The sequence below is a fragment of the Panthera onca genome, chromosome A1, assembly GCF_046562875.1.
Source record: "Panthera onca isolate mPanOnc1 chromosome A1, mPanOnc1 haplotype 2, whole genome shotgun sequence".
Taxonomy (NCBI): Eukaryota; Metazoa; Chordata; class Mammalia; order Carnivora; family Felidae; genus Panthera; species Panthera onca.
The window spans coordinates 129,361,133-129,387,767 of NC_138339.1; the positions used below are offsets into that span (position 1 = coordinate 129,361,133).

At 42.3% G+C, this 26,635-nt stretch overlaps 1 protein-coding gene and 1 pseudogene across 2 annotated transcripts in view; one reads left to right on the top strand and one right to left on the bottom strand.

The window, feature by feature from the left end:
* HSPA4 (heat shock protein family A (Hsp70) member 4) overlaps nt 1-12,129 on the bottom strand; it is a 47,513-nt gene extending 35,384 nt beyond the window's left edge. The window contains exon 1 of one of the 2 annotated variants that reach the window (XM_078451060.2): nt 11,768-12,129. In XM_078451060.2, coding sequence (XP_078307186.1) covers nt 11,768-11,874 — 107 coding nt within the window. In that variant the 5' untranslated portion in view covers nt 11,875-12,129. The remainder of the gene's footprint in view (nt 1-11,767) is intronic. The other variant, XM_078451064.2, reaches the window with a different exon arrangement.
* Nucleotides 1,770-2,850, top strand: LOC132682381 (uncharacterized; annotated as a pseudogene).
* Nucleotides 12,130-26,635: the final 14,506 nt, after the last annotated feature.

Here is a 26,635-nt window from a genome sequence, read left to right on the forward strand (position 1 = left end):
CTCAAAACAAGCGCTGGGTCTTACAATAAAAAACATTAATTTTCTCAACTTCATTATATATCCTGTTGAAGGTTAATTTTCTCTTCTACCTGGAGAACTCTGAAGTGGTCTTGCTTATGATTACCTTCCAAACAAAATCAATAACCAACAAATAAAGCCCAGGTTCCTTAACTGTGGAACTTAAGACCTCTCACCAACCCAACCCCAACCCCATTTTCCACCTGCATCTCAGGCAAAGTGACCCAACACAAGTTAGTCATCCAATCCTTCTGCTTTGCTCATACCACTTTTGCCACCTGAAATGCCTTGGCCCTTCTATATGCATCTCACTCATTCTCCAGAAGCATCACCCACTCTGTCTGTGAATCCTTCCCAATGTCCTTCAAGTAAAACTTAATCTTATTTCTACCTCTTAAAACTTACCAGAATTGGGTTAAAACTTGCTGGACTTTGGGCTATGCAATACAGAACACCTCCACCTCAAAAAATGTTCTATTACACAGAGCTGCCGTAGGTAATGTTCTCGAAGTCAGTTAACATTTTTACCTACTTTTAAAATCTACATCTGCTTTAACAGTAAATATATGGTTTTATTTTGAAATTTAACTTATAAACCTTTAAATATTTGACTAATCAGGAATTTTTCTTGTATGTGGTTTGAGGCAGGGATCTAAAATTTTTGGGGTGCCTGGGTGGCTCAGTCAGTTAAGCGTCCAAATTGGCCTCAGGTCATGATCTCACAGTTTGTGGGTTCAAGCCCCGCATAGGGCTCTATGCTGACAACTCAGAGCCTGGAGCCTGCTTTGGATTCTGTGTCTCCCTCTCTCTCTGCCCCTCCTCTGCTTGTGCTTGGTCTCTCTCTCTCTCTTTCAAAAGTAAATAAAGGTTAAAAAAAATTAAAGAAAAAAAAACTGTTTTGCACATCTTGAAAAGCTAAATAAAAGTTGGTTTCAGTTCAAATTACAGTTGACCCTTGAACAACAATGGTTTGAACTTTGGGTATTTTGTGATACAGTACAGTACTATAAATGTATTTTCTCATTATTTTCTTACTGACAATTCTTTTCTCTAGCTTACTTTGTTCTAAGATACAGAATATAAGACATATAATGCGTAAAATGTGTTGACTGTTCTTCAGTAATGCTGCCAATCAACAGTAGACTATTAATAGTTAAGTTTTTGATTAGTCAAGTTACAAGGAGATTTTTGACTATGCAAAGGATTGTCACCCCTAACCCCTAAAACTGTTCAAGAGTCAGCTGTATTCATCCTTTTTTGGCTCATACATACACACACTACTGTTACAACTTCTTACAGAACAATCAAATGTCACTACTGGAATGTCAATCTTCACCACATGATACAGCACTAACACCTCAAACAAGGCATAACTCCTGCAAGTATGTGGAAAGTCCACATTTTCCTTAGCATATCATAGAAAATCATCAATATCCTATCACTACAAAGCAAATTACACTCCACAAAGTTCTTTAATAGTAAGCCCATTGCACTAAAGAAAGAAATCCTTAGGTTTTCCACCTTGCCATCAACTTTATTGGTTTGAATACAAGCACAGTAAGAAGAGTTCAGACTCTAGAATCCGTATAATCATTATGGATCTGTCCAAATCCCTTCTCGGCCGTTCTAGCTGCATGACCTCTCTGCCGCTTAATATCTCTGAAATTCTATCTGCTCGTCTCCAAAATGGGGAAGTTAGGGCATCAGCCTTAACAGCTGAGGAGAGCAGGAGAAGGTCACTATGGCAGAAGATGGCTCCTTCTCCTACCAAAAGCAAAGATCACTCTGCCGAGAAGTCCCAGGATCATTCTAAAGATAAAGGGGCCACCAAGTAGTCTAGCGAGAATGATCACCGCAGGAATAAAGCTTGGAAGAGATGCAGTGCTTCCATGCTTCCTCTGGTGGCACCAATACCAGGTCGTGGTCCAGCTCTACCACCAGCACAGGTGTGAGCAGAGGCCCTTGCTCCTCTTTAGCATCTAGCTGCTGGGGAAGTTCCAGCGTGCCCTGCAGCTCCAGCTCCAGCAGCTCCTCTGGCTCACAGAGTCCTAGGCATGGACACAATAGACGGTGTTCCCACTTGAAATCCAAACCACCCAAAAGAGGTGAAAAGGAAAGGAAAAAGCAGAGTCCTTCCCCTAAACCAACCCAAGTGCACATCAGAAGGCTCACTAGGAACATGAGCACGGACCACATCATGGAGACATTGTCCACCTCTGGGAAAACTTAAATGATTAACGTGCTTGTTTCTACAACCTCTACATCCTTTCTAGGATGCACCCCCATCTGTCTACAGGCTAAGCGTCTATGGAGTCTGAGAATCCAGATGAACGAGGTGTTGGACAAAGGACAAATCAATGGTCAAGAGATCACTGGCACAGCTGTGCTGGCTCCCTGGCCTAGGCCGCCCCCAGGTGATTCAGCCCTCCCAGAAGAATGCAGCCACCCCCGACCATGTGGTGCCAGTCACCCCCACAGATAAAAAGACAGAGTTCCCTGAGGCGCAGGCCTCCCCGTGTGTCGGGGATGTCACCCCCCTGGTGGCTGCTGTGGCCACAGGAGCTGCTCCAGCTCCAACTCCTCCCGATAAATAGGGCCACCGAACCTCTGCGCCGTGACTTCTATCCCATCCACTTCAGTTCTGTCACTTTTCTAAGCAAAACAGGATTGGTAGGGAGCAAAGAAATTCCTTATTCAAGGTTGGCCCAAACAAAAGCAACTGAGACATTTCCTCTGACAGCAGAGTTCCAGTTGCAGGAGTATTACTGGTTTGGGGTTGTGCCCATAAAGATGCTCTCCAGTTTTCAGGAGCTCATGAGAGAGTCACTTTAGTGGCAAAGCCATCAAGGACAAGCAGGGTAGCAGTGCGGCCCCAGCCTGGGGGTATGATTTTCATTTCCACAAATGACGGAGGTCTAATCTGGTGGCCTGGTCATGCCCTTGCTTACTGGTCTGCAGGATCTCTCAGGAAGGAACGCACTTTTGAGCAGCTGCTGTTCCCACTAGCCTGGCCCTGCTCCCCTGCTCCAGTCCTCTTCCAATGTCTAGGGTCAAACACTCCGTGTTAGTTCCCGAAAATGGTTCTATTTTTACATGTACTCATGCACACACACCCACATCCCAGGTCTGCATTTCTCTCTGAAATTGGTGAACAAGTTGAGAGCCAGCTCTGCAGAGTCATAACTGCACGGACCCCTCTATTGCAGCTGTTATTCATGGGGGGGGGTCTTTTGCAGGTTACCTTGGCAATATGTACAGTACTTTTTGGCTTTTATTATACAGTCAGTACTGTAAATTTTGTTTTTGAGTTTTATAACTTGTAGCATTTGGGGCACTGTGGTGTTTATACTTTACTGTGCAGAGTGAAAGGAATGGGTTGAATAAACCTGGGATTAGAATGCAGATCGGAAAAAAAATGAATAAAATGGGGAAAATTACAGCACCTACCTCATACCTGTTACCAAGATTAAATGTGGTGATCCACTTTTAAAGGGCTTATATCAGAGAATGGTACATTATAAATAATATTAGCTATTATTATAGCTCCAGTGAAGCCCTGCTTTGAGTTTCATTTAAAAATATACAAACTGGGGCGCCTGGGTGGCGTAGTCGGTTAAGCGTCCGACTTCAGCCAGGTCAAGATCTCGCGGTCCGTGAGTTCGAGCCCCGCGTCAGGCTCTGGGCTGATGGCTCGGAGCCTGGAGCCTGTTTCCGATTCTGTGTCTCCCTCTCTCTCTGCCCCTCCCCTGTTCATGCTCTGTCTCTCTCTGTCCCAAAAATAAATAAAAATAAATAAATAAATAAATAAATAAATAAATAAAAATATACAAACTAATTTGCTATAAAAGTTCTGCTTCACCTTCTCAAGCTATCCATTAAAATCCAGTCAGCCATCTTCAAAATCATCTACCTAGGAGGAATAAAAAGCCCTACTTCCATTCAAAAAGAACAAATGAATGGGGGTCAATATGCCAAACAGCACAAATCGAAGGATTTTAAAAATAAAAGCTTATGCCAAGTAACCTAATATTCACATGTGAAGAAAGCCCCAAGAGACTAAGTCAAATATTAGGGCCTGTTCGAGAACCTAGTCCAGTACTTTCTAATTAGTGTAAGCTTATTGCAGAAAATTAGAAAACAAAGTACAGCAAAGAAAATAAACATCTGTAAATCCACAACCACCATCCCCACCAGGAATGGCCACTATTAGCATTTAATTAAATACTCCTACGGAATTCTAATAAATATAATAGGTCCTAAAAACACATAAGCTGAAATTCAGTTTGTTTCTCCTCAACACACCATCTGAACAACATTCAGGGGCCGAATCACCCCACTAGGATTTTTACATGGAACAAGGATAGAACAAGCTATTAAAAAGAAACATATCTACCACTCCCCACTCAACCAGGAACTTCCAAAATTTGCACAGAGCCTGCACCCAATCTTTATCTATGGCAAGAAGCCTCTCCTTCAGCCGAAAAGGTCAAGCTCCCACACCTTTCATATGCCAGGCAGTGTACTAAGCACTCTGCACTTGATTTTCCCAGGTACTCGGAGAAAAGAACTATTATTGACCCAATTTTATAAAAGAAGTTAGTGCGCCCTGAAACATAACTGGTAAATATCAGCATCTAAGATTCAAAATCCGTACCACCAGGCTCCAAGTCCCATATATATCTGCTTCTCATACTGCCTACCAAAACCCTTAAATTTATTCCCACTTCTAAACCTTCACTTAGACCATCCCAATCCTTTCCTCCATGTGTTTTAATCCTATGTGCTCAAGCCCCATCCCTGCCTTTCCTCATCACTCCATCCCCCAGGCATGCAACCTCTCCTCTGCATTGATAGCTTAAGTCTGTACTTAATAACCTGTCCACAACTGTTCTTACTCTCTTATGCTATTTACTACTGCTTTATCTCATTCGTGTTTCCACCTAGAATGGTTACACCTCTAGGCAGCAGGAATCTTTATCTTGTACTTCCTCTCTATGCCACACAACTCCAAATCAATGCTACTAAAAACAGAGACTTGGCTACTTGACTGACATTACTTTTCCTCCACTCCCAATTACAGGTTGCTTTACATGAAATTAATTCAAATTAAGTTCAAGACTCCCCTGTTCTAATAGTTAAGTCCTAGAAATAACCGTCTTTTTTTAGGCCAGAGAATAACATCATTCTCCCCTTTCTGGGTAAGAAACACTACTGACCAAATATTTATGCACATTCTAATGGGATGTTATGAACAGCTGCAATCAACACAGATCCTTAAAAGGCAGTTTCATGTTTATAAGAATGTGTAGAACTGCTCAGGATATTAAAACAGCTGTTGCTCTAATTCGCTTTCTTAACCAATATGAGAAAATGAATTTATCAACAGAATCCATAATAGTCTTCAGACTATCAAATGATAGATTTAAGCAAAAGCATCATGGAAGAGATTAATCAGACTATCCTCTGCTTACTTATCTACCCTCTGCTACTATCCTTCTATCCTCTGCTACTGCTTATCCTCTTACCCCTGAACTAGGAAGTACCTCCAAAATTAACATCTAACAGACCAAACAGCTCATACTTAAAACGATACACTACTCTCAAAGCACATCACATTCTTTTTCTTAATGTATTTTTTAAAGTTTATTTTTGAAAGAGAAAGAGAAAGAGAGAGAGAGAGAGAGAGACAGAGAAAACTCAAGCAGGGGAGGAGCAGAGAGGAAGGACAGAGGATCCGAAGGAGGCTCTGTGCTGAGAGAGAGCCCGATACGGGGCTCAAACTCACCATGAGATCATGACCTGAGCAAGATTATGACCTGAGCAAGATTATGACCTGAGCAAGATTATGACCTGAGCTGAAGTCGAAGAGTCAACCAACTGAGCCACCCAGGCACCCCTTTTCTTTTTTAAGTAAAGTCCACACCCAGTGTGAAGCCCAAAGTGGAGCTTAACCTCATGAGCCTGAGATAAAGACCTGAGCAAGATCAAGAGTCAGACAAGTAACCTACTGAGCTACCCAGGAGCCCCCAGCACAGCAAATTCTTGAGGCATTAAGATTTGCACATTAAAAGCTGCAAATTATGAACCCTTAAGGCAAACTTCAATAGCTTCATTTTATTATCCTAACATAATCCACTAATGAATAGGATTAATTAAAAAAATACAAAAAGGTAGTAACAGCAATACTAGAAAATACTTGGCAATATTTACTGTGTCTGGCTTTATCTTAAAAACTTTGCGTAGTTTTAACTCATTACAATCCACACAATTCCAGTGAGAGAAATCACTTATCTTCCTGTTACAAATTAATCCTTTATATTTGTGTAAAGTATCCTGGCAGCAGTACTTTAAGCATATACAGCTGACCCCTGAACACAGGTTTGAAATGTGTGGGTCCAGTTATGCATGGATTTTTTGATACAATACAGTGGTATAAATGTATTTCCTCTATGATCTTAGTAAGATTTTCTTTTGCCTAACTTACTTTAAATAGAACATATATACAAAATTAAGTGTTAATCGACCATTTACGTTATCAGTAAGGCTTCTGGTCAACAGTAGGCTACTAGTAGTGAAGTTATTGGAATCTTTTTTGACATACAGATTTTCGACTGCACAGAAGTCAGCACCCCTGAACCCCACACTGATATACAGCGTCAACTGCATATTCTATGCCCCAGCGATTTCACATCTGGAACTCTATCCAACAGAAATAGAAGTACAGGAGCGCCTGGGTAGGTCAATTGGTTGAGCGTCCGACTGTTGATTTCAGCTCAGGTCCTGATCTGAGGGTGGTTACATTGAGCCCAAAGTCCAGCTCAGCGCAGAGCACAAAGACTGCTTGGGATTCTCTCTCCCCTCTCTTTGCCCCTACCCCACTAGCTCTCTCTCTCTCTCTCTCTCTCTCTCCCTCCCTCCCTCTCAAAATAAATAATTTTTTTTTATAATTACACATTTAAGAAAGTAGATTCCTATCTATGGATGTCTAAAATATATGTGTAGAAATTTTACAAAATATAGTATGATCCTATTTATTTAAACACACCCACTCCCCTATGTATATTTATAGAAGTCTGGAAAAAGGTATACAAGGATACACAACAAATAACAAATAATGAGAAGGACAAGAAACTTCAGCACCATAGTGTTTTTTTGTTACAACAAACATGTATCTTGTTAAGTCAAGAAAAAAAAATGTTTTAATGTAGAAAACCCAATTCAGGGGTGCCTGGGTAGCTCAGTTGGTTAAGTGCTGACTTCGGCTCAGGTCATGATCTCACAATTCATGGGTTCGAGCCCCACCTTGGGCTCTGTGCTGACAGCTCAGAGCCTGGTGCCTGTTTCGGATTCTGTGTCTCCCTCTGCCCCTCCCCCACTCGCTCCTTTCTCTCAAAAATAAACATTAAAAAAAAATTTTTTTTTAAATTTAGAACCTAATGGCATAAAGTTCCTGTCAAATAGTCTACCCACTTTGAATACAAAATTGTATTTTAAGCTCATTAGTGATTCTAAGGAACTATTTTCATGATTTCTGCAATTCAACATAAGAGGGTAAATGGGATAAGCAGTCTGAACTTTAGTTAACAAAATAACTTGCCTTTTCTTTGAATCCAAAAGATCCAAGATCCACCTGTTATAATTAGCTCTACATAACATGCAAAAACAAGAACTTCATAGGAATACTTTCCTCGCACAAGTATCAATTATTGATCTCCCAGTTAACCAGAAAATACATACTTTCAGCTTTTGCTCTCTCAAAGGCAGCTAATAATAGACAATTTGGTCTCTTCAAATTTCTAATATTTCTAATGTTTTATTAGGAACTAGGGCCACAAAAAGGGTCATATAAACAATTCACACAAAGAAATTATTTCATAAGTAATTCATTTTTCTATCCTATACACTGTTCTTTTTGGAAAGTATAGCCCAATTCTTTCGTAATGTTTGGCACTCCAGTAACATTTTCTTTCCAGAGCTTTAAGGTTGTACCCTTTCTACTGTAATAATCCCACTAAATATAAAAATAAGCTTTTCATCTTATTCCAAAGCCTATGATCAACATCAACTTGGATGCTCCTAATTTAAAACTCCAAAATTTATCTCAAAGCCACCCACACTGCCCCCCGCATGATACTACACTAGTGGAGAGCAACATCAACTCCCCCATGGAATAATATTGCAATAACCTAAGTAACACCCTGCTTCTTCTCTTCCCCTTCTCAGATAAATCCATTCTCCACAAAAAAAAGGCAATCATACTTTTAAAATTTAAAATCTGTCAACTCCTACTGCACCTAAATAAAAACCCTTTAACATGATTTACAAAGTCCTGCCTCACTCCAATCCATCTATCTCACAACATTCTCTCAAACGGCTCAAGAGTAGTTATGATCTTCTCAGGCAAGTGTACCAAGCTCTTTTAAATGCTTCAGGTCTTCATCACTTGTTCTGGATCAGCTCCTGGATCAGCTCTTCCTTACACCCACCCACCACCTCCATGTAAATTTCTACTCATCCTCCAGGGCCTAACTTACATTGCACTTCTTTAAGAGTATCTTCCATCCCCACCACACATCCAATTTAAATTAGGTGTCCCCACCCAGGCCTCATCATCATATTCTATACTTTCCTTTCTAGACCTTTACCACAGTTAGTAGTGACTTGTTTGTTTAGCATCTGTTTTTTTCCCCATCACCCATGCCCATGATGGCAGGATCCTATTTATTTGTCCAGAGTACCTCCAGGGCTTAGCACAATAGCTGACATATAGGAGGAACTCAATATTTCCTAAAATTTAGAAAACCTGGGGCACCTGGGTGGCTCAGTCAGTTGGGTGTCCGACTTTGGCTCAGGTCATGATCTCACTGCTCATGGGTCCAAGCCCCACGTCAGGTTCTGTGCTGACCGCTTGGAGCCTGAAGCCTGCTTCGGATTCTGTGTCTTCCCCTCTCTCTGCCCCTCCCATGCTGGTGCTCTGTCTCCCTGTCTCTCAATAATGAATAAATGTTAAAAAAAAAATTTTTTTTTTTTTTTTTTAATTTAGAAAGCCTGTATTTGGTGGAAAAGCAAGAGTCTCTTCTGGACAAAAGTCAACTGGATCCTCCAAAAACGGATTCCAAATACTGTTACACCTACAATTTGAAATGAGGTAATTCCAAAATAGCCAACTCTCCAAAAATTGCATCTCATTTCCACTATCACATTAAAGCAAACCTACATCATACTCTCTGTGTGCCTGAGACAAAAATCCATTTTTCCATAACTACTATAATAAAAAAAAAAAAAAAAAAATCAACCTTTCCACTCCCACCTTCTACTTTGGGACACCAAGAAAGAACTTTAAGCTAAGCAAAATCCCAGTTCAAAACGTATGATATCCCTAGAAGTTCCTCGAAAATATAAAATATGGGGAAAACATATAAAAAAAAACATTCAAGGGGTGCCTGGGTGGCTCAGTCTGTTAATCGTCCAACTTCGGCTCAGGTCACAATCTCACAGTTTGTGGTTCGAACCCCGTGTCAGGCTCTGTGCTGACAGTTCAGAGCCTGGAACCTGCTTTGGATTCTGTGTCTCCTTCTCTCTCTGCCCCTCCCTGCTTGCACTCTCTCTCTCACTCTCAAAAATAAACTTTAAAAAAAAATTTTTTTTCAATTGCTCGAAAGTATCTAGACAGTATTTTATCACAGTTACATGATGTATCTGGTCACCCATCACCTAGTCTTTGAGGCAAAATTAATTCCAATTTGGAAAGACTAATCTTTTTTCTTTGTTTTTTTTATTCTCAACTTCATTAACATACACTATAGTCTTGGCTTCAGGAGTAGAACCCAGGAATTCATCTCTTACACATAACCCAGTGCTCAAACCAAAAAGGGCCCCCCTTAATGCCCATCACCCATTTAACCCATCCCCCCACCCACACCACATCAGCCCTCAGTTTGTTTAATCTTTTTTTTTTCTTAAAGCAACGCTTTTCATTCCAAACAATGGAATTCATGGTAAAACTGTTGTAGCTGTTGTCTTTTTTTTTTTTTAATTTAAAAAAAATTAAAAAAAAAAAAAAGCCTAAGATAACAGTCTGAAAGAAAATTCAGGAACACTATTTGTTCCAATATAGGGAACTCTCCCTGGAGAGAAATCATGTTCAAAACTAGGCAAGAAAGGACCAAAAAGTCAAAAATGTGACTCAGTGCACTATCTTTACAAATGAAGAAAACTTGGATCTAGAGAAGACAGTATCAAATAGAAAACTGATGCTTAAATAGTCAAAAACAAAAACTTCAATGCCTTGGGAAGAAAACTACACGGTATCTTTCCTGGAATGACAAATTAAAACATAAAAACCACTGTTAAAAACTGTAAAAATAGGAAGGAGTCTGACAACTAATGAATACAGGATTTCTTTTTGGAGGGATGAAAATGTTTTAAAATTGATTGTGGGGACAAACGGCACAGTTTTGGGACTACACTAAAAACGATCAAACTGTACACTTTAAGTGAGCTGACTGTACCATACGTGGGTTATACCTCAATAAAGCTGTTATAAACTATGAACAAATAGAGAAAGGGCTATCAAACCACATTTTAGCACCTGGGACGGGTTTTCAGGCAAGTGCCTGGTCTAGATAAAACAAGGGGCAGAAACTGGTCAGGTGGAAGTGTGAGCCCCTGGGCAGCAAAGATCAGACTAGTGGACAGAGCAATCTAGTTTGGCTACCAATCTGCTGAAAGGTGACAAAAGTTAGGGTGAAAAATCGGCCTTGGAACAGAAGCCCTCGAAGGGCCACCTGGCAAATAAGATAACCTAGAAAATAACAGGCTTCTTAAAAGATTTTGTCCCAGAAGAAAACAATGGATTGAAAAGTATCTCTACGGTCAACAAGCAGGCTCTTTAACCAAGGAAAGACCTGAGTGAGTCAGGATTTTTTAGAGCTGTGTCTATACTGGTCCCATAACTTACTATAGATTCTAAAAGTCAAAGTGAACCCCTGAGTCATTCATTAACAATTGCGGCCAACACCCTGGTTGGAATGCATTAACTGTGAAAGTGGAACGCTGTTAGGTGTGGATGCGCACAGAATGAAAGAGAATGACCCAACACAGTTCCATATACTAAAACGAAGTGAAAAACCAATGCGAATGTAGAAGCATCAAGAAGACACTGATTTTAAGTACTTTCAGGCCGCTGTCGGCTCCAACCAGAGCCCGAGCCTCTGGTGCCCCGGCTCCCTCTCTTCCGGGTGCTGCCCCGCCCCCACTCACGTGGGATTCTGGCCGCTCCATCTTCAGACGGCCGGCAGACACCGGATCCCGTATAATTCAGCTAACTTTTATTAGGCGCCTGCTGTTTGCCAAGCTCCGAACTCTGTGGCGGGCTCAAGATAAGCTACTACGCCCTGGGCCTGCCTCTGCCCTCTAAAGGAAGAACTCGGTCCACCATACATCCCAAGCCTGCCTCCCCTCCAGGTCCTACCCATACCCTCCGCTGGTACGAGTACCCACTCACAGCCTTCGCTCAACCGGCAGGCCAGTGGAAAAAGGCCTCGCCGCTGGCGCAGACACTCACGGCCAGCCGCGGCCACTGTGACCTGACACCCAGTGGGAGTTCCTTACCCACCGGGGCCTCGGTTCGAAACGGAGGTGATTCCCCGACCCGCGTTTCCCAAGTCGCGAAGGTCTCCGACCAGAGCAGGCGCTACCTCCCACCCACCCCCTCTCCGTGCACGCGGCCGGACCGGCCCACACTCACGGCGTGCAGCGGTCGCTGTACTCGTTAGCGATCGTCTCGATGCCGCCGGCGCGGGCCACAGCGACGTAGCAGCTCTGGAAGCCCAGGTCTATGCCCACCACCGACATGGCGCCGGCTACAGTTCGGGCTCGAGCCCAGGTCCGGCCAGCGAAACAGGACACGGACCCCGGCGGGGCTGGCGCGTGGAGAGCGAGCCGCGTGGGCCAGCGGATGGGGACTCGCAGGAGACGGGAGGGTGCCCTCGCGAGCGCCTAGATGTGGGAAGGAAGCCGCAGCAGAGAGCGCTGCTCAGGCCGGCTCCGGCTCAGCGGCCGCAGAGGAGGGCGCCGGTAGCGGGGGCGGAGAAGATCTCGAAAGATCTCGTCGCGACGAGAGTAAAGCTGTAGCGCGAGAACTGCGAAGGAAAGGAATGTTCTCGCGAGACGCCGGCTCAGACGCCTTTCCTTCTGAGGTTCCGCCCCCAATTGCGACAAGCGGACGTCACGTCCAGGCACGAGAACCTCGGAAGGGACAGAGCGGCGGAAAGATGCTTGGGAAGCCAATTGCGACTGCGCACGGAACCCGCCGCAGCGACTCCCCACGGTGGCAAAGAGCACTGGGGCACCTCCCCTTCCAGAAGAAAGTAGGAGGGCCGGCATGGGGCAAAATACTGAGGAGGCGCCGTTGGTCTACTTCCGCCGTTTTTCTTTATCAAAGAAGCTTCCGGTTGTGGGACGTGTTGCGCCCCCAAATGGGAGCGCAAACTAATCTTCGAAATCCAGAGAGCCTTCTCTGCTCCCCTCGGTGTAGGTCAGTCGATAGAGGACACGGACGCCCTTGAAATGCGGCCCTGAGCAGGGCCTTGGGCAGGGGCTCTGTTGAAGTCCAGGACCGCGCCCTGTCCGGCGAAGGGCAGGAATCCTCTTAGTCCCACCGCGGTGGTTTTTTCACTCAGCCGTGCATCACCATTCTGTAGGAACCTACGTGACTTAAATCTTGAAATCTCCAGCACATTCCCAAGCACCTGTCCTGAGCTAAATGCGAGGGACACGGATGAATGACACGCTACCTAGGTCCGTTCAGACCAGCTACTAAATGACAGGATTAGTCGAGGCTAAGGAATCTCACTTTAGAGCCCCTCATTTCCGCAGTGTATCAGATTGAGGACGGGAAGCCAGCGTGCCATCGGAAACCAACCCTGTACAATAAGCATTTCTGATGAATTGATTGAAGAGATCTCAGCAGTGGAATCTGGACCTCCAAGTCTTCAGTAATGTGTTGTGATTTTTTTTGTCAATATTTATTTCATGTCTTTTCCTTAAGGGTGTTAAGTGTGTAATCTTTCAAACCGCCCCCCCCCCCAAACCTGAATCCAAAACTGGTCACAAGGATAACCAAAAAAAGTAAAAGGGATGGAAGTGGAAATTGTTATGCACAAAGTGGTGGAGACTAGGACTTTGCAGAAAAGCAAAAGTCTGCTTTCAAGTTGTTAACAAAAAAACAAAAACAGCAATAGAGTCTGGGTTGCTGAGAACTACAAGAATTTCTGTATTGTTGGAACCTAGCCTGAGTAGAAGATCTCAATCTCAAAGCTAGAACAATTGGACCATTTAATGAATGAGCCAAGAAGAAAGTACATTTTCTCAAATCTGCACCCCACACACACACACGCACACCTCAGTCTCCTGGAGCCATGCCCAAAGGCCAGATTGTTTGCCTTTACACTTGCAAATTGCCGCACAGTTCTTACGTTTTGGCTAAACCAAATGGGCTTTGTCTTTAAAAACTAGTACTGTGGGAGCGCCTGGGTGGCTCCCTCGGTTGAGCGCCCGACTTCGGCTCCCGTCATGGTCTCGCTGCCTGTGGCTTCCAGCCTGGCGTCGGGCTCTGTGTTGACAGCTTGAAACCTGGAGCCTGCTTCGGATTCTGTGTTTCCCTCTCTCTCTGCCCCTTCCCCAGCTCACACTCTGTCTCTCTATCTCTCAAAAATAAATGAGCATTAAAAAAATTTTTTTAAATAAAAACAAGTACTGGGTGCTACCTGGGGTGGGAGGTTGAAGTAGTGGGTAATGGGAGCGGAAGCAGCAAGTTTTTTTTTTTTTTAAGTTTATTTATTTATTTTGAGAAAGAGAGAGAGAGAGCAGGGGAGGGGCAGAGAGGAGAGACAGGATCCGAAGCAGGCTCTGTACTGTCAGCACAGAACCCAATGGCTGGATCCCACAAAAGGTGAGATCATGACCTGAGCCACCCAGGCAACCTAGAAAAAGCCTTTCAACAAAGAGCAGAGATGAACAGATACTCTACACCCACGTTCATAGCATTATTCACAATAAGCCAAAAGGTGAAAACAAACCAAATAACCACTGATGGAGCAATGGATATTTAACATGGTGTATGCATGCAATGGGATATTATTTAGCCGTAAAAAGGAACAAAACTGTATTATATGTTACAACATGAATGAACTTTAAAAAACATTATGCCAGGGGCACCTGGGTGGCTCTCATTCGGTTGAGCATCCGACTTCGGCTCAGATCATGATCTCACAGTTTGTGAGTTTAAGCCCTGCATCTGGCTCTGTGCTGACACCTCAGAGCCTGGAGCCTGCTTAAGATTCTGTCTCCCTCTCTCTCTGCCCCTCCCCAACTCGTGCTCTGTCTCTCTCTCTCTCTCTCAAAAATAAAAACGTTAAAAAAAAATTTTTTTAACATTATGCCAAAAGAGGTAAATATGAAGCATCCTCACATTATAATTGCCTTTTATGAAGAGAGACTAACTTGGCATTCTTGTCCAGATGATGAAGCTCAATAATTGTTTGTGTTGCTTCTCATATGTATTTATATTGGAATGAATGTTGAAATAACATTCTAGTGAAAATCAAGTTTGGTATGTTTATTTTGAAGTAGTATTGGGGGAGTTGTTGATTTTTTTGCATCTATAGCACTGGTACTTTGAATAAAAGCTTTCAGTAGTTGCTTCCTTCATCAGAGAAGAATCCTTGAGACGGGTATACTTACTATTCCCCTGCATTAGAGAACATGTTTTCTAAATGTTGGGTGAAATCTTCATAGTTGTTACTCAATCAGAATTTGTGTTTAACTCCTATATGTCTAAGGACCATTCTGGAGTTTTTTGTGTGTATACTTAAAATACATAGGTAAATGGTTTTCTTTCTTCTTCTTTTTTTTTTTTTAACATTTTCCAAAATAAAAACAGCCCTTTATAACCATGAAAAATAAAATAGAATAAAAAATATGCCAAGTAAAAGAAGCCAGACATGAAAGGACAAATTTTGTATGATTCAATTTATATGAGAAAACTAGAGGCTGTATTCAGAAAAACAACTTGAACAATGGAAACCTGCGTAAGGTAAAAGGGCCCACAGTGACCCCAGGCTGAATACAAACATGTCCTTTAGGGGACCCACATCAAAATATCCATAAGCCCTAGCTGACCAATAGGTTACTTATACCTGGGCACAAGTACCAAAAAAGGAAAATTCTACATGTTCTCATGCCTCCTTATCTTCCCATTTTAACTATAGCCCTCCACCCCCACTGCCTTTTGGCAGATAGTCTCTGCTTTGCTGTCCTGCCCACCACTTCCCTTGCAGTGTATTCAATAAACTTCTATCTCCTTTGCTCTGCCTTGGGTGAATTCTTTCACCGACCATGCCACAGGCCTCTTCCTGAGCAGGTTGCCCCACATTTGGTGGCCCCAATCCAATCAGGACACCCCTCAAAAACCAAAATAGGCAAATTCATAGAAACAAAATAGAATAATGGTTAGCAAGGGCTTGTGATTAGGGGGGAATGGAGAGTTACTGTTTAATGGGTACAAAGTTTCAGTTTGGGATGGTGAAAAGTTCTGTTGATGGGTGTAGCCACACAACAATGCAAATATACTTAATGCTACTTTTTGGCATTTGTATTTGTATACTTTGTATACAAAATTTGTATACAAAGATTTGTATACTTTAAGATGGTTAAAATGTTAGTTTTATGTTTTGTGTATTTTACCACCATAAAAAGTAAAAACAACAAAAAAAGGTTGACCTTGGGGAGTTTGGGTGGTTCAGTCAGTTAAGCATCTGACTTTGGCTCAGGTCATGATCTCATGGTTTGTAAGTCTGAGCCCAAGCATCAGGCTCTGTGCTGACAGCTCAGAGCCTGGAGCCTGCTTCAGATTCTGTGTCTCCCTCTCTCTCTCTCTGCCCCTCCCCCACTCGCTATCTCTCAAAAAATGAATAAACCTTAAAAAAAATTTTTTTTTAAAGGTTGACTTTGACTTTCCTTTTTCTTATATTTTTCTCCTACCTAGGAGGATATCAGTGACACCAAGAACAGTATTGGCCTTTGTAATGACAAAAAGTCTTCTGCCTGTCTACTCTGGATTGTAAGCACTGGGCAAACAGAGGCCAGACTGCCATAGGCTGAAGTGATTTTCTACCTAAACTGTCACTAGGTCTGGGTTATGGACTGTCTCTGACTTCCTTCCTGTGGGAGACCTCCCCGGGCTTTAACTAAACTGGCAAAAAAGTACTACATCCATAACTTTTTATGTTCCACCTTCATATCTACCTACCTTATTTGCCTTGGCCCTGCTTTCAGTTTAAAATACCATGGGCCCTATCTATCTTTTTAATGATTTGTCCTTCTCAAAATAAAACATAACATCAGTCACAGAGAGTACTCATCCTGCTATAAATAGTTTCCTGGATCATCCAACTTATAGTTCAAGAGGCTATTCTGGGATATTTAAGTAAATGAAGTCAGAAAAAGGGTATTTAAGAATTCCAAAGAATCTAAAATGACAAGTTTCCAAGAATCACAATTGTGAAGCAATGAAGTTGCCAAAATATTTCTTGTTGAAGGCATTGTGGTTGAAGCACAAGTTACTTTGATTCAGCAAAGCATCTTGAGAATTTTAAAAGAAGGAAGTTGTTGCATTCTTTTCTCTGGTACGATGATCAAATTTGGTTCTAAGCAATCAAGAAGATGTTTATTTTAAATATACAGTGTTCATTAACTGCCCACCATGAGACAAGAAGTTCTCAGTTGGGAATTCATCATCTCCCCTGCCAAGTGTCTAATGGAATCCCGTCCTACACTCTGGGGGAGCTTCAGGAATTCTTTCCTTCAGGAGGAACCTACAAGCTCTGATAATGGTATTTTCCAGCCCCCTTTATATCACAGTGAGTGGGCCAGTGCCTTAACCAAACCAGTACTCCTTTCTTAAACTCTAAAATTCTAGTAACTCCCTAATAGTGGTAATTACATCATCTCTAGATCCTACACCATGTGCCAGACATTGTGCTGAGTGATTTGGATATCATAATTAAATTAATATTCATAGTAGATGAATAGAGGCTATTCTGGGATATTAGGTAGATGGGTAGATCTACCCATTGGGTAGATGTTACTTTCCTGTTTAATAGATGAGAAAACTGAGACCTGAGACCAGGTTAAGGAACTGGTGACACAGCTTTCAAAACTCCTGACATCAACATTGGTCTCCTACAACTATATCACTCTTTTCTTTCAGTACATGTTCTTTGTAAAGTCTTACTAAAGTCAACATGGAAACACAAAAGAGTAAGAAAAAAGAAAAAAGAGTAAGAGAAATGATTCAACAAGTATCATTCACTGTTTACATTTTAGAACACATTTCTTCCTTTCAGTATTTTTGTTACATATGATGGTTGAATTGGGTTGTGCCTTTTTAACATTAGGTTAACCAGCCTCTCCCAAACTGTGTTCCATGGGATAGTGTTCCATCAGATAATAATAGATGAATATTGATGGGGTTTTGGGGTGGTGGGGGTTCAGGGCTGATGGCCAAGAAAGAATTCTTGAAGAAGTCTTTGGTGCAAAAAGGTGATTTTATTATAGCACGTGGACAGGACCCATGGGCAGAAAGAGCTGCATTGGGATGACTGGTTATATACTATGGAGTTGGGGGAGGTAAAAGGCAAAGGGAAGGCCTCCAGAAGGAGTTTGATATGCTAAAGAGGACTCCTAAGATACCTGAGGCCTTGCTATTTTCAAGCTAAGGTGGTTTTTCCTCTAGTAAGGCATTCATTAGGACATTAGGACATTAGGACAGTAGGGTTTTCCTCGAGAAATGTTATACTCTGTATTTGCCTCAAGTATTTGTCAATGGACTGCAGGTTATAAAGAAATTCAGGGGCGCCTGGGTGGCTCAGTCGGTTGAGCATCCTGACTTTGGCTCAGGTCATGATCTCACAGTCTGTGAGTTCGAGCCCCGCATCGGGCTCTGTGCTGAGAGCTCGGAGCCTGGATCCTGCTTCAGATTCTGTGTTTCCCTCTCTCTCTGCCCCTCCCCCGCTCATGCTCTGTCTCTCTCTCTCTGTCAAAAATAAATAATAAAAAAAAAAAAAAGAAATTCAATATTACCTGCCATTTCCTTCTTGCCTTTGTTCTCCATATCACTATGTGGGAGGGTGATGTTGGGGATCCAGGAAACTGAGTCTATAGGTTTCTGGAGATAAGGCTATTGATAAGATTGCCTTTTTCTTGTAATTTACAGATATTTGTAAACTGATGGAGACTCATGTCCTACATGACTGTGATCTCTATCAATTAACCATTTGTTTTCTTTCCTTTCTTTGTTCTTGGGGAGCCAGGAGTGCCTGAGGAATATCAGACACATCCCACCTGGTTATGGGGGGGTGGAGGGAGGTGGGTGAAAGTGCTAGCTTGTGCTTTGTTCTCGGCGTGCCTTATGCTCCCTCATCAAATATTACCACTTTAAAGACACTGAAAGTCCTATAGAAAATCTGTTTAACTTTGTTTAATCACAAATGCAGTATAAATATAAGAAGAAATACTATTTAGGGGCGCCTGGGTGGCTCAGTTGGTTAAGTGGCCGACTTCAGCTCAGGTTGTGATCTCGCAGTCCGTGAGTTCGAGCCCCGCATCGGGCTCTGTGCTGACAGCTCAGAGCCTGAAACCTGTTTCAGATTCTGTGCTTCCCTCTCTCTGACCCTCCCCCATTCATGCTCTGTCTCTCTCTGTCTCAAAAATAAATAAACGTTAAAAAAATTTTTTAATAAAAAAAAAGAAATACTATTTAAAGAATAGTAGAGCACAATTTAGTCTCCTTTTATCCTCAAGAATTTTCCCTTTTTAAAAAATGTTTGTTATATTATATATAAATAAATTATATATAGTTATATTTTTTAGAGAAAGAAAGAGCAAGCCAGGGAGGAGCAGAGAAGGAGAGAGAAATCCCAAGCAGGCTCCATGCTGCCAGTGCAGAGCCCAACAAGGGGCTCATGAACTGTAAACTCATGAACTCATAGACTCATGAGCTGTAGGACCATGACCTGAGCCAAAACCAAGAGTTGGACGCTCAACTGACTGAGCCACCCAAGCAGCCCCTCAAGCATTTTTCTAATCTTAATGTGCTTTTGATATAAAAACTACCATTAAAATTCATTTGTGAGTCCAAATTGTCTGAAATTTTAGGGTCCTTCCTCACTCTATCAAACCGTCTGCTTATATAGTAGCACCATGATCTCATTCCGAAGTCCTTCCCCAAAGCCCCACTTTTTTGCCCTTATTTGGTCTGAATACAGTTATTATATGGCTTGCAGTGTCATTATCAATCCCAGTCCTTTCCCTCTGTATAAACTTAAAATGCTGGATGAACTTTGCACAGATTTCTGCAGGCTACACAAGCTGATATGATCATGAAAATTTAACTCCTTTATCTAGATCCCGTAATCAACAGTAATTTTTCTGGCTTGGCTCACAACTTCCTTATCCATTGACTCAAGCCTCTCCTCAACCAGTGCAGATTCAGTCTTCTTCCACTTCTAGTAGCTGACATTCCAGCTCCACCCCAAAGTGCTCCCTGTTGAACTGGTCTGCTGAGAGCAGAAACATGACTCTGACCACACAGCTGAGCTGTACTGGGGCCTTCCTGTTCCTGAGCATAGAGGGACACCCCCCCCCCCCCCCAGGGAGCTATCTTGCCATAGTAACAGCCACCATCTCATTTCTACAAATTACAAATCTTTCTTAACAAGATCTTTCATTTTAACAATCAAATTCATCAGGACACAGTGTATACTATGCTGGTGTCCCTTCAGCTGAATACAACCCATTTGTCAAGACAGATGCCCTTTGCTTCTTGCACTAAGACTCAGGGAAAATGATTTTTAAAGGCCCTGTGGCCTCTGGTAATAATTCACTCTTCAGGTTTCCTGATTTAAGAGGAATCTGGAGCATGGAGTGTGAATACTTATAATTTGATTAAGAATCACTGTTACGGGGCGCCTGGGTGGCTCAGTCGGATAAGTGTCTGACTTGAGCTCAGCTCATGATGTCACGGTTCATGAGTTCGAGCCCCGTGTCAGGCTCTGTGCTGACAGCTCAGAGCCTGGAGCCTGCTTCAGATTCTGTGTCTCCCTCTCTCTGCCCTGCCCTCGCTTGTGCTCTTTCTCTCTCTCAAAAGTAAAGAAATAAACATTAAGAAAACTAAAAACAACAACAAAAAAGGAATCACTGTTACTATGAACACCATTAGTTACTAGGAACAAGCTCATGTGGCAGTCTGCCCATACATTGCTTCATAACCAGAGGGGGACCATTTATTTTCTTGTTGACATGTAGTTAATGTTCCAATGCGATGTGAGTTCAAAATCTAAATATATCACAGGCGATTACAGTTTGACACTGAACGCCAGCAGCGCAAGCCCTAACTCAGAGGAGAGTGACTAACATGTTTTCCTGGCGACAGCACAGGCTTCCATCCTATGGTCAAAGGCAGCAGCAGCAGCAGCAGCAGCAGCAGCAGGCTAAAACAAGAGTGGAGACGATATGAGCTCACTAGAAGCATCAGAGTTTCCTTTCCAGACAAGACGAAGACAAGTCTGGGAAAGGTGACCAGAAGAAGCTTCCATTATGGAGATATTACGAAATAAAAAGCATAATAAGGACAATTGTGTATTCTTGAAATACTTTGAAAGAATAAGGTACGCAGCAGAGAATAGAAATGTGATTAACCAGTCATTCTTCAAACTCGATGACCAGCCCTTTTAGAATACTATTTAGTCCTGAAATACAGCTATATTTTGTGTCATTTCCACTAAAGGCAGAAGTTTATTTTTAAAGAAAGAGCAGTGGCTTAGAGCTTCTTCTCTAAAAGTGAAATGCCCTTCCAAAGTCAAGGGAACACAGTGACAATCTGGCATCTCTACGTAAATGAACATGAAGTATAGCCACACAAATGAGGGGAAGTTCATGAATGTCTTCACCACCCCCACCCTCCATCTTGGCAGGCAAGTGGGCCCATGCACATGCACCTGTGTACAGAAACACATGTGTACATGGACACACACACACACACACACACACACAACATTCCACATTTACTCTGACTGCTTAGGTGAGAGTCTTGCCCTAGAATTTTCAATGGAATTTTCTAAAGCATGCAACACATTTTCACTGCAACATTTCAAAGTGGCTGCTATGTGAGAAGCAAGGGTAGCCACATGCCCCTCATCTGTGAAGAGTAGCTCTCTTCACTAAAAGTGTGATTACTGGGTAGCAAATCCATCTTGTCAGAACTGGAATTAAAAGCAAGAACTCAAACAGATATTTGTAGAGCAACCTTTATAGCAAGAGGGAACACAATATAATGAAGCAGTAAAAATTCTGATATTTGTACCAGAAAAGACAAAGATAAACAGAAATAAAAGTCCAGAAACAAACCCATGTATGAAAATTTAGCACAAGACACATGGTATTTCAAACTAGTTGTGAGGAAGGTGATTTGCAGGCATTAGCTAACCGTTTGGGACAAAATTTTATTTTATTTTATTTTTTTAAGTGTTTATTTTTGAGAGACAGAGTCAGAGACAGAGACAGAATGTGAGCTGGGAAGGGGCAGAGAGAGGAGGGAGACATAGAATATGAAGCAGGCTCCAGGCTCCGAACTGTCAGCACAGAGCTGGTCACGGGACCTGAACCCACAAACCGTGGGATCATGATTTGAGCCAAAGTCAGATGCTCAATTGACTGAGCCACCCATGTGCCCCCAAAATTTTAGATCCCTACCTCAAACCACATATAAGAACAAATTCCTGATAAGTCAAATATTTAAAGGTTTATAAGTTAAATTTCAAAATAAAAACATATATTTACCAGAAAATAAAGGTGAATATATAACATATACACTTACACAAACACAGGCACATATAGTGAACTTTTGTAAGCAGAACACCAAAAGACAAAAACAGTGAAAGCAAAGATAGAAAACACAATGCAAAAAAGACCATAAACAAAAGTAAAGGGAATAAATACAAAATCAAGAAAGGTTACCCAGATTTAGAGATAAGGCAAAAAGATTACTGCTTGCACTTTCAGTAACATTTTAAAACAACGTTTAATGAGCCTACCTAAGGGATCTATGATTCTCTAGAGAAAATGTAACTTTGTTTGACTTGCCATTTTTTGTTGATTAGGGCCCAGACTGTAAAATGAGACATTAACTTAAAAGGAGATTGATAAAGTGCAAATGGTGTTGGGGGGGGGGGGGGGGGGGGGGGAGAGGCAAATGATTTCTGTTTAGTGGAAAAGATATCTCCAAAGATAATGCTTTTATTTCCCTGTAGAATAATGACAAGTTTTGTATTTAATTTAGCAATGTGACCTCAGTATTTTTGCCTTCACTTCAGTCTTGTGAGTTCTTCAATGAATCAGCTTCCTGATCCTACTGGTCCCCTCATTTATGAGTTATATATCATTGACACGTTTTTAAATTTTCAAAAACTATACTTTGTCCAGAAAAAGCTAAACATAAAACTGCCAAATGATCAAGCAATTCTATTCCTATTTATACACATAAAGGAATTAAAAGCAAGGATATCAAACAGATACTTGTAGAGCAATCTTTATAGCAGTATTATTTACAATAGCAAAATGTGGCAACAAGCCAAGTGTCCATCAACAGGTGAATAGATAAACAAAATATAGGCTATACATACAATGGAATATTATTCAGCCATAAACCAGGGATGAAATGCTGAGACATACTACATTATGAATAAACCTTGAAAGCTTTATGTTAAGGGAAATAACCCAGACACAAAAGAACAAATATTGTATGATTCCACATATATAGGGTACCTAAAAGAAGCAAATTCACAAAAGTAAAATAGGGACTACCATGGGCTATGAGGAGAAGCAAATCCATAATTTTTTTTAATGTTTATTTATTTATTTTGAAAGAATGTGTGTGTATGAACAAGGGAGGGTCAGAGAGAGAAGGAGAGAGAGAATCCCAAGCAGGCTCCGTGCTGTCAGTGCAGAGCTCCCTTCACATCCTCTCCCCCTCTCCCTCTGCCCCTCCCTGGCATGCTCTCTCTCTCAAAAATAAATAAACGTTTGTAAAGTAGAGGGAAAGAGAAGGAGTACAGTAGACTGTTTTAGATTCTGCAGCCCTACCACCTTGGCTTGAGTACCACTTACACCATAATTGCCTGAGTACATTTAGGCAAGCAGCTTAACAGTCTCTAAGCCTCAGTTTCCTCCCCTGAAAAATGGGGGAAATGATAGGCCCTACCTCATAGGGTTGATGTGATGATTAAACAAGACAGTTCATATAAAATGAGCATTGCTCGGGGCACCTGAGTGGCTCAGTTGGTTAAGAGTTCGACTCTTTTTTTTTTTTTTTTTTTTTAATGCTTTTTAAAAATTTATTTATTTTGAAAGAGGGAGAGGTAGAGAGAGTGAGTGGAGGAGGGGCAGAGAGAGAGGAAGACAGGATCCCAAGCAGGCTCTACACTGTCAGCACAGAGCCTAACACAGGGCTCAAACTCACGAACCGTGAGATCATCACCTGATCTGAAACCAAGAGAGAGATGCTGAACTGACTGAGCCACCCAGGTGCCCCAAGGGTCCAATTCTTGATTTCGACTCAGGTCATGATCTCACAGCTTCATGGGTTCAAGCCCTGCATCAGGCTATACACTGCCAAGGTGGAGCCTACTTAGGATTCTCTCTCTCTCCCTCTCTCTGCCCCTCTCCCACTTGGAGCATGCGCTCACTCACTCTCTCTCAAAATAAATAAACTTTATAAATAAATAAATAAATAAATAAATAAATAAATAAATAAAATGTGCATTACCTGACACGTAGCAATTTATCAAGAAATGTTAGAGGGGTTCCTGGCTTGCTCAGTCCCTACAGCATGCAGCTCTTGATCTCAGAGTTGTAAGTTTGAGCCCCACGTTGGGTGTAGAGATTACTTAAAAGTAAAATCTTTAAGGGGCACCTGGGTGGCCCTAGCCACCTAGCTGGAGCTAGGATCTCTCTCACTGGGGAACTTTGGAGTAGGAGGTGCCTCTGAGGACACCCATACTGGACACCTGCCACCCACTGGGCATTAACACAGACACTTATCAGCATACGCTAGAGAAGCAGAGACAATGAACAAAGAGCATGTAAGTTAAACATAGAGTCTTCATCTCAGGGTCTTGATGTCAGCAGGGTTGTGAGTTCAAGTCCCATGTTGGGCTCCACAGTGGGTGTGGAACCTCCTTAAAAAAAATTTGGGGGGTTCCTGGGTGGCTCAGCTGGTTAAGCATCCAACTTTGGCTCAGGTCATGATCTCACAGTTTGTGGGTTTGAGCCCCATGTGGGGCTCTATGCTCACAGCTCAGAGCCTGGAGCCTGCTTGGGATTCTGTGTCTCCCTCTCTCTCTCTGACTCTGCCCCTACTTGTGCGCTGTCTCTCTCTCAAAAATAAAGCATTAAAAAAATTAAAAAGAACACTAACTTTAACAAAAAGCTTTAAGAAATAAAAAGGAAATGTTAGGGATTGTTGTTATTATAGTTATTCTAACAGGATATTGCATGAGATTTTTCTCACTTGTCCCAGAAATGGTGATTAGGGCCCACAGACGAAAACCAAAGTGCTCACTAATCCACACCCTTAAGAAAATTGCCAGCCAAGACATTGGAGCCAGCCAATTCCCCCAAGAGAGTAGGCAGAAACAGCCAGCCTGCTTCCCATTCCAACCACCCCAACCCTCCAGTCTCTACAGGAGAAGTGGGGAGGAGTGAAAGGGAGATGAGGAATTTGCTTTGTGGAGAGTACAGAATCACTTCAAGGTGAGAAGAGATTTCCTGCCAGTAGGAGAGAAGTGGAATGTGCTGTCTCTCAGGAAAAGACAAGTGAGACAGAGAAGTGGATGTGAAGAAGGGAGATCTCCATTCTACGCCTCTGTTGGCCATCTGCCAACACAGTGCACTAGCCAATTTCCTTCTGTGAACAAGAAGGGACAAATAGAACAAAACAGCAGAAAACTGGGGAGAGCTAGCTACCAGAAGGTACCAGGAGAGTAAAGCAGTGTGTCATGATAAGAGAATGTATATTTTCCCCGGATCCACTGCACAATGGAATAGGTGGCTGAACCTGACCTATCTCATTAGACCCCACCCAAGAAGACCGCTGGCTACAAGAGGGGACCCGTGCAGCAAGAGGCAACAGTTGAGAAGGAATGGTCAAGCTGGAGCTAGGATCTCTCTCACTGGGGAACTTTGGAGTAGGAGATGCCTCTGAGGACACCTATACTGGACACCTGCCACCCACTGGGCATTAACACAGACACTTATCAGCATATGCTAGAGAAGCAGAGACAATGAACAAAGAGCATTACATACTCAGGTAAGTATGAAAGCTTTTGAGAAGAGGTTTCTATGATGTTCAGCTAAACGTATCTTAATATACTTCTTCCTCTGCAGAGCATGTACTGACTGCCCTCAACTTGCAACTTACATATTTCAAGCTCAGCCCTACACAAGGATGAAAACGGTAGACCTTCAATTCTTTTTCTTAATGTTTATTTATTTAATTTATTTATTTGAGAGACAGAGAGAGACAGACCGTGAGCAAAGGAGGGGCAGAGAAAGAGGAAAATACAGAATCCAAAGCAGGCTCCAGGCTATAAGCTGTCAGCACAGAGCCCAACTCAGGGCTCGAACCCACGATCTGTGAGATCATGACCTAAGCTGAAGATGGACGCGTAACTGACTGAGCCTCCCCAGTTCTTTTTATTTTTGTTTTAAGTTTATTTATTTCTTTTGAGAGAAAGCAAGTGGGGGAGGGGTAGAGAGAGAAGATGACATAGGATCTGAAGCAGGCTCTGTGCTGACAGCAGAGAGCCCAATGAAGGGCTTGAACTCACAAACCATGAGATCATGACCTGAGCTGAAGTCAGATGCTTAACTCACTGAGCCACCCAGGCGCCTATTCTTTTTTTTTTTAAAGATTTTATTTTTTTAAGTTCATTTATTTATTTTCAGAGAGAGAGAGAGAGAGAGAGAACAAGGGAAGGGCAGAGAGAGGGAGAGGGAGAATCCCAAGCTGACAGCACAGAGCCTGACTAGGGGCTTGAACTCAGGAACCATGAGATCATGACCTGAGCCAAAATCAAGAGTTGGACACTTAACTGACTGACCCACCCAGGCACCCCTCCAAGATTTTATTTTTAAGTAATCTCCACACCCAAAGTGGGGCTTGAACTCACAACCCTGAAATCAAGGGTGGCACGCTCCACCTACTGAGCCAGCCAGGTGCCCCGTAGACCTTCAGTTCTAATATAAAATTCCCAGGTGAGAGATCCTAATTGCTTCAGCCTGGATCAGTCCAGCTAGTTCAGTCAAGTATAACTGAGAATACAGGGTCACTAACACCTAGTCTCAGAGGACCATCATCATGAGGTAGAAAGGCACCCCAAAAGATGTCTCACAGTGTCGATATAGCAAAAGAAAATGTTGTGCCCCAGAATACTAGAGAGCTGAGGAATCCAGACAGGCTTGAGTAGGCTTTGAAACCAACATTACATTGATGGAGAGG